The sequence below is a fragment of the Chlorella variabilis genome, assembly GCF_000147415.1.
Source record: "Chlorella variabilis unplaced genomic scaffold CHLNCscaffold_5, whole genome shotgun sequence".
In the NCBI taxonomy this organism is placed as follows: Eukaryota; Viridiplantae; Chlorophyta; class Trebouxiophyceae; order Chlorellales; family Chlorellaceae; genus Chlorella; species Chlorella variabilis.
This window is the reverse complement of record NW_005435083.1, coordinates 1,056,295-1,063,620: the sequence shown is the minus strand read 5'-3', so window position 1 is coordinate 1,063,620 and position 7,326 is coordinate 1,056,295. Positions and strand designations below refer to the sequence as shown.

General features: G+C 68.8%; 4 protein-coding genes across 4 annotated transcripts in view; 1 reads left to right on the top strand and 3 right to left on the bottom strand.

Moving 5' to 3' along the window:
- CHLNCDRAFT_142999 (hypothetical protein) overlaps positions 1 to 753 on the bottom strand; it is a gene marked incomplete at both ends in the record, with an annotated part of 2,555 nt that extends 1,802 nt beyond the window's left edge. Inside the window, 3 exons of the mRNA XM_005849519.1 lie at positions 23 to 96; positions 221 to 424; positions 733 to 753. Coding sequence (XP_005849581.1) covers positions 23 to 96; positions 221 to 424; positions 733 to 753 — 299 coding nt within the window. The remainder of the gene's footprint in view (positions 1 to 22; positions 97 to 220; positions 425 to 732) is intronic.
- A 434-nt stretch (positions 754 to 1,187) lies between these two features.
- On the bottom strand, positions 1,188 to 3,225 carry CHLNCDRAFT_142998 (hypothetical protein; the record flags this gene model as incomplete). Its single annotated transcript, XM_005849518.1, has 6 exons — positions 1,188 to 1,454; positions 1,609 to 1,792; positions 2,031 to 2,159; positions 2,272 to 2,810; positions 2,897 to 3,019; positions 3,220 to 3,225. The coding sequence occupies 6 exons, from the start codon at positions 3,223 to 3,225 to the stop codon at positions 1,188 to 1,190; spliced, it is 1,248 nt and encodes a 415-aa protein (XP_005849580.1).
- Positions 3,226 to 3,506: 281 nt separating this feature from the next.
- Positions 3,507 to 4,576, bottom strand: CHLNCDRAFT_11196 (hypothetical protein; the record flags this gene model as incomplete). The annotated part of the gene is made up of 4 exons (XM_005849517.1): positions 3,507 to 3,560; positions 3,859 to 3,972; positions 4,140 to 4,328; positions 4,475 to 4,576. Coding segments are annotated over 4 exons (459 nt in total), but the record flags the coding sequence as incomplete, so codon positions are not given.
- A 951-nt stretch (positions 4,577 to 5,527) lies between these two features.
- CHLNCDRAFT_56079 (hypothetical protein) overlaps positions 5,528 to 7,326 on the top strand; it is a gene marked incomplete at its 5' end in the record, with an annotated part of 9,449 nt that continues 7,650 nt past the window's right edge. The window contains 5 exons of the mRNA XM_005849778.1: positions 5,528 to 5,572; positions 5,771 to 5,928; positions 6,131 to 6,262; positions 6,526 to 6,769; positions 7,016 to 7,240. Of these exons, the coding sequence (XP_005849840.1) occupies positions 5,528 to 5,572; positions 5,771 to 5,928; positions 6,131 to 6,262; positions 6,526 to 6,769; positions 7,016 to 7,240 (804 nt within the window). The remainder of the gene's footprint in view (positions 5,573 to 5,770; positions 5,929 to 6,130; positions 6,263 to 6,525; positions 6,770 to 7,015; positions 7,241 to 7,326) is intronic.

Below are 7,326 nucleotides of genomic sequence, written 5' to 3'. Positions count from 1 at the left end.
CAGCGCCCCTTCCCCCGCCGACAGCAGCCGCTGCACCGTGTGCCGCGCCTCCAGCCATGCCGGACGCCCCAGCGACATGAAGCTGTTCAGGGTGGGCTGCGGCGTGGGGGACGAGAAGGCGGCGGGGAGGAGCAAGGAGGGAGGGGTTGGGGGGGGGGGGGGCAATGTCTAGCATGCCTCTGCCCATCGCGCAGCCACAGCCACAGCCCCAGGCGCCCACCTGTTGGAAGCACTGGCTGCTGCTGCTCAGCACAGGCCCCGAGAACAGCCCCGCCTGGGCAACGGCACTCAGGTCCAGCACATTGTCGCCGATGGCCACGCCCGGCCGCGGCGTGGGGTTGGCCGCCGTGCTGAAGATGCCATAGGGCAGGTTGTGCAGGCTGAAGTGGCTGGAGGGGTCCACAGCCACCCAGCTGCTGGAGGCCTGCAGGCAGCGAGGTGCGAGTGAGACAAGAGCTCGCGTGCTCTGTGGCGGCGTCGTGGCCTGGCGAGGCGGCGACGGCGGCGGGGGCCCGCACCATCGCTGTGATGCCCTAGTCGCGTCCCTGATCCCTATCACCGCCAACCCATGCAGGTGTTGCCTGATTCCGCGCAGCCCAACTCAGAGGGCAAGCGATCGTCAAGTCGCTGGCACTGCACAACGCTGCAATGGTAGAGCTCGGTGGCGTGGAAGCAGCGCTGCTGCCAATTGGAGCGGAGTGCAGGGGGAATGCTGGCTGTACAGCAGGTCACGGCCGCCATCCACCCGCTCATGCCGCCTGCCGTCTTGGTTGGGTTTGCAACGATTGCACTTTCCGGGTTGCAGATGAGGAGGCAGTCAGTGCCAAACGGTTTGGGAATGAAGCGGCAGGCAGGGATGGAATTGAGGCAAGTGACACACAACAGGCTAGCAAGGGGAGGCGCACGCAGACACGGGTGGTACAAGGCGGCGCCTCCATCGAGGGGAGGGGCCAAAGGGACAATCAAACGAATCTACTGACTGAAAAGGCTCAATTAAGCACAAGCAGCGGGAGAAGGAGATTGGGGAAGTAAGTACAGTTGGGGCTGCGATGGCGCCGATGAGCAGGCGCCCGCGCCGCTCAGATGACACACAGGTTCGTTCCTTGAGGCAGAGTCCACACCTGGCCACCCCGCCCAGCACGGCAGTGGCACAGCTGCGATGCGGGCGGGGCGGCAGTCCTTTCCGATCAACTGAGGCAGAAGCCAAAGGCCTGCAGGCCCTCCAGGATGCCGTGCGCGCGGTGGCCGCCCGCCACCAGCAGCTGGCCGCCGGGCGTGCCCGCGGCCAGGCCGCGCTGCCGCGCCTCGGCCCACTCCAGCAGCACGGGGTGCGCGTTGCCCACCACGATGGAGCGGTGCCGCCCCTCCAGCATGTCGATGTCGTTGCCGGAGTCGCCGCAGGCCACGGTCTGGTCGGGCGCAAAACCCAGCGTGCGCCGCGCATACTCCAGCGCCTGCAGCGGGCAGGGAGGGCAGGGAGTGGCAGCGTGTCGTGCGCGCAGCGCCACACCCAGCAGCTGAGCACGCCACCTCACAGCATGGCAAGCAGGACCCCAGCCGGGCGGCGCCTGCCCCTGTCGCTCGCCACCCCAGCACCCCTCGCCACACCTGCAGCTTGCCCGCCTCGCGCGGCACCAGGTCCACAAACCGCCAGTCGCCGCTGCCGCTGACCACCACGCGGTGCTGCACGCCGCCCTCGCCCAGGTCCCGCTTGATGCCGCCCAGCACGCTGTCCAGCACATCCAGCCGCACGCCGCAGGTGACCTTATGCTCAGACATCTCAGACGGAGGCCTGCAGGGGAGCCGGGGGCGGTGATGGGGCGGCGCGCGTGGCCAGCGGCTGGGGCGGCGGTGGAGGGAAGGCGGGTGCGGCGCGCAGCAGGGGCAAAGCAAGCGGAGCAGCGGCATGCGGTCGCGGCCTGGAGAGCCGAACGCGATGGGCAGCCAGGGCAGCGTGGCACGCTGCTGCACCGCTCACTCGTCCCGCACACCCACTCATGCACACACGCTCACACACACCCGCTGCCCACCTGAAGTGCATGGCGTCCTTGCCGACCTGCGCCAGCGCGCGGTAGCACGCCTCCCGCACCCCCTCCAGCTGCCACCCCTCGCCCAGCGTGGCCGTGTACCCCTCGTCCTCGACCCACCGGCCCCCTTGCCTGCGCCAGCGACAGCGCACGAGCAGGGCGTTGCGTCGGCATGCGGCGCCACAGCCTGCCAAGGCACAGCGGCAGCAAGCGCGGGGAATGCATGCCCTCCCGCCTCCCTCACTTGACGTAGATGCGGGTGCCGATGGATGAGATGAGCATGTCTGGCTCCGCCATGCAGTGCCCCTTCTCCGCCAGCAGCCGCTCAAACAGGTCCAGCGCGCGGCCCGTGTTATACACCAGGCGCCCGCCCGCGGGCACCGCCTCCTCGTGCCACCAGCTGCTGAACGCCGCCGTGGCGGCGTCGTCCCCGATCATTGTGTCGTCCAGGTCGCTGCACACCAGCACCGCGGGCAGGGAGGCCTCCGCCAGCTGGCCGTCGCGCAGGCTCCACCGCCCGGGCGCCGCGATGGCATAGTTGCTGCCGTCTGCCGCCTTGTCCCAGGCGTCCCGCCCGTCGGTGACGACAAACTCCAGCAGCGGCGGCGCGGCGCTGCCCGCGCCGCTGCCGTTGCCGCTGGCGGCGGCGGCGGCCAGCTTCAGGTCTGCCGCCTCCCACCAGCCGCCGCCAGACACCACCTGACGCATGGGCACGCCCTGCCACTCGCCGCCGTTGATGGAGCGGTGCAGCGTGGGCTGCTGCCACGATGTTCGGTAGTGAAACTGCAGGGCGCAGAAAAGTGATGCACACGCTGGGAAGGATGCACCATGATGGCAGCTGTGCACACACCCAGCCTGAGCCAACCCACCTGCAGCACGGGCTCGGCTACGGCGGCGCCGGCGGCATGCCCATTGAGCACGTCCTGCCGCGGCGGCGCTGATCCGTTGAGGTGGATGGGAGCGTGTTGTTGGGAGCTCGCTGGCTCCAGTCCCTGCAGCCAGACATGGGGCAGCCCCCCCAGGGCTTGGCACCCCATCCAGCGCAATCCGGCCGCTTGGCACAGCCGGCCACGCGCTGCTGCACACGCACCTGTGCTCTGTTGGCACCGCGCTGCACCGCGCTGCACGCAGTCAATGGGGCTGCCCCTCGCCTGGCCTGGCCCACAGGCAGGGGCTGCCTGGGCTGCAGCACTCGCATGGCGATCGAGGTTGCTCGGGGGCAGTTGGGGGACAGCGCGAAGGGGTGCAGCTGGGCCGACTGCACCTGGCGCTACCCCCGTCAGTACATCACATGGCTGCAGCTGCCGCCGCCAGGCACACTCATACGGGCCGCCAGGCACATTCAAGACGAGAAGTGCCCTATACTGCCCTGTTGATTGTTACACATGGCTCCCTTGGAGCCAAAAGTAAATTCATCCTGGTCTAGGGGCCGCCGCCTGTGTCGTCCTGCTCGCCGCCCTCCTGCTCGTCCGGCACCCTGCTCACGCCCACCTCTGCCGCCCGCACCACCCGCTCGTTCAGCTCATACCCCCTCTGCACACAGCGGGCACGCAGGGGCACGGCGCAGGAGGGCAGGCACGGGCCGTCACCGCTGCGGCTACTCTGCGCGGCTGACACCGACGTCCGCAGCTCGCACCACCCGCTCATTCAGCGAATAGCCTCGCTACAGATGGGCATGGCAGCACGGGAAGGCAGGCGAGGTGCAGGGAATGAGGCAGCCAGCGGCTTTGGTGGGCGCACTAGTGGGCACAGCGCTGGTGCAGGCAATGGGTGGACTGGTGCAGGGCGTGGGCGCAGCGACAGCAGCCACAGGCGCCGCGCTGCTCCTCACCTTGACCACCACCGCCACGGTGCCCGGGTCCTTGGTTGCGTCTGGCACCTCAAACAGCGCGTTGTGCAGGTTGGGGTCGAACTTGTCGCCCAGTGGGTCGTACCGAGTCACCCCCTCCTTGGCAAGCACCTGTGAGGCGATGGGGGACCGCGGTGTGGAGGGTTGGGTTGGCACCATGGAAGGAGGGGGGAAAGCCCCGTGCGGGAGCACGCCGGTCCTGCCGGAGCAAAGCGGCAGAGCGTGCAAGGCTCTGAAGGGCGCTGCACGGCCCCTCCTCCCACCCCCCACCCTGCCCTGCTTGCCTTCATCAGCACCGTGTCCGTCATCAGCACCCCCTCCCGCAGGCTGCGCAGCAGCTTGAGCGCGCGGTCCCGGTCAATCTCGCTGTCCTGGTGCACATCCTCGGGCGGCACGCTGCCAGCCGCGCGCTCCAGGTTGTCGGCCACCTCCAGCAGGTTCTTCACCAGGCCCTGCAGGAGGGAGGAAGGGGCGGGCCGGCAGGCGCGGAGGGGGCAGTCTTGAGGGAGGCTGATGGCCCCTGGCGATGCAACGGGAGCACGCCTTGCGACTGCCATGCGCAAGCGCTGCTGGCGGCCCACGCGCCCCTCTCACCAACCTGCACCGCAAACTGCTTGGTTTCTGCCGAGGTGCGCGCCGTGCGCTCCCGCAGGTTCTCCATGTCTGCCAGCGTGCGCAGCAGCTTGTCCTTGAGGTCCTCCGCCTGCAGGACGGCCAGGCAGCCGGCACGGGTGGGCGGGTGCTCTGCTCTCACTGTTGGACCCCTGATGCACACCCACATGCACGCATGCTGCAGCGTGCTACTCCAGACGATGAAATCACCAGCAGCGGCAGGGCTGCTGAGCAAGGATGGAAGGTGTTGCCTGTCGCCATCACGCGGGTGAAGCGGCAGCCCGATGCTCACCCGCTTCCGCTCGCTCTCCAGCGCGTCGTGCGCTTCCTGGTAGGCTCGCGCCAGCTGCTCAGGGGTCATGTTGGCTATTGCTTCCGCCTGCTGCTCCCCTGCCTGCTGCTGCTGCTCCTGGCTCTCGCCGCCTGCTGCCGCCTGCTGGTCTGCCGCCGCCGCCTTGTCGTCGCCCGCCGCCCGGTTCTGGGCGCTGGCAGAAGAGAACCCAAACCGCCAGCCGCTGCCACTACAGCCTGTCGATAGCAGGGCCGTGGACAGGGGCGCCTGCGGCCGGAGAGAGTAGCGGCAGGCAGTGGTTTCGTGAATTTCTGTGCCCACCGCAATGCCACCAGAGCCCAAACCACTCACCGCACTCTTCTGTAGACCGCATCGTGATGGTAGGATCCCTGTGGCTGCCAAGGGCTCCACGCAGCGGCCTAGCGCTTGCAAAGCGCTGATGGCGCGCATAGTGAGGGCGCACTGTGGCAGGAGCAGGGGTGAATGCGTGTCAAGGTCACAGAGTCGATCTGGATCAGCCACTGTGTGAACCTGAGGGAGGGGCTTCCGCTGCCACTGGGCATGACCAGTGCGTTGCTGGCGGCCATGGGCCATGCAGGGCGGCCCCTCTTCGCGATCACGCCCTGCAATTGACATATACTGTGTGATTGCGTTCTCTGCTTGCTACCCCACGCCCCAGCAGCTTGATGGGACAGGGCGCTTAGTTGCTCTGCTTGGCACACTGTTGCAGCGGTGCAAGGCAGCAGCATGCATCTGTACAACCTCACCCTGAGCCGGCCCAGCGCCATCAGTGTAAGCCTGCGTCACGATTGCTCCCCTCCAGGGCTGCTGCCGCCTCCTGGGGCGCTGGTGGGGCAGGGCACCAGGCGAAGGTGGTGTATGGCAGCGCGCAGTCACCGCCCAGCCGCCCAGCCCCGAGCTGCCAGCGGGCCCGCCCCCGCCCCGCCCCGCCGTCACTTCCCGCCCTACACTTTGTTCCATGCCCCGCAGTGTGCCATCTATGGCAACTTCTCGGCGCCCAAGGTGCACGAGATTGTGGCGGCGCGCGGCAAGGTGCTGGAGCTGCTGCGGCCGGATGATGCGGGCAAGGTGCAGGTCATCCACAGCACCGAGGTGTTTGGCATCATCCGCTCCCTGGCGCCCTTCCGGTGCGTGCGGCCGGCTGCGGCCCCGGGAGCTTGCGCGGCTGCGTGCGGGCTTCCCGTGCCTTGCCTGCAGGGTCCCAGCAGCGGTGCCAGCAGCAGCAGGGGGTGTGCCAGCACACCAAAGCGGCATGCACGGCAGCCGCCGCAGCAGCAGGGGCGCACATGCCGACCTCGCGGCCCGGCGCGTTTGCTGGCATGGCTGCAGGTTCCCGGGCGCGCAGCAGGACTACGTCATCTGCGGGTCGGACTCTGGGCGCATCGTGATCCTGCAGTACAACAAGGAAAAGAACTGCTTCACCCGCATCCACACAGAGACGTTTGGCAAGTCGGGGTGCAGGTGCGGGGGCCGGCGTGGGTGGGGAGGGCAAGGTGTTGGTGCTGTGGGACTGTGCACGGGCAGGTGGGCCTGTGAAGCAGGGAGGAATCGGCCACGGTAGCCACGGTTTACAGCAGCTGGCAGCAGCAGCCAGCCGGCGGCACGAAGAGGCAGGCGTGGCTGTGGCTCTCCGGGCCCTGGGGCGGCGGCAGCGTCGGGCCGCCCGCGCCCTCCCAGCCCCCCTCCCAGCCCCCCAAGCACGGCATGCCGTGCGCCCCCTGCAGGCGCATCGTGCCGGGCGAGTACCTGGCTGTGGACCCCAAGGGCCGCGCCTGCATGATCGCTGCGGTGGAGAAGTCCAAGTTTGTGTATGTGCTGAACCGCGACAACGACGCCCGCCTCACCATCTCCTCCCCCCTGGAGGCCCACAAGGGCTCCAACCTCTGCTACGCCCTCACCGGCCTCGACATGGGCTTCGACAACCCCGTGTTTGCCGCCATCGAGCTGGACTACGCAGAGGCGGACACGGTGGGTTGGGTGGGTGGGGTGGGGGTGGGTGGGTGGGTGTTGGTGGGTGTGCTGGGTGGGCGACGGGGTGGCAGCGAGGTGTGGAGGGGGAGGGGGGGCATGCAGGGGGGAGGCATGCGGAGCGTTGGCAGGCCAGAGGGGGCAACGGAGGCGGGAGGAGGCAGCTGGGAGGCTGACGTGCACCCCCTTCCGCTCACCCTCCCTGCTCCCCTTTCCCCTCCCTCCCTCCCTCCTTCCCACCCGCAGGACCCCACGGGCGAGGCCGCCAGCGAGGCACAGAAGCACCTGACCATGTACGAGCTGGACCTGGGGCTGAACCACGTGGTGCGCAAGTACAGCGAGCCCGTGGACAACGGCGCCAACATGCTGATTCCGGTGCCGGGGGCGGGCGACGGACCAGGTGGGCAGCGGGCTGTGTGGGGTGGGCCGTGCGCGCGTGCCGAGAAGCTGCCTGCCTGCATGCATGCATGCGTGCCTGCCTGGTTTCCCTGCCCGCCTGTTTCCGTCACCGCCCCTCTCCGTTGATCCTGCTTCGTGCCCCCGCGCTGCGGTCACTC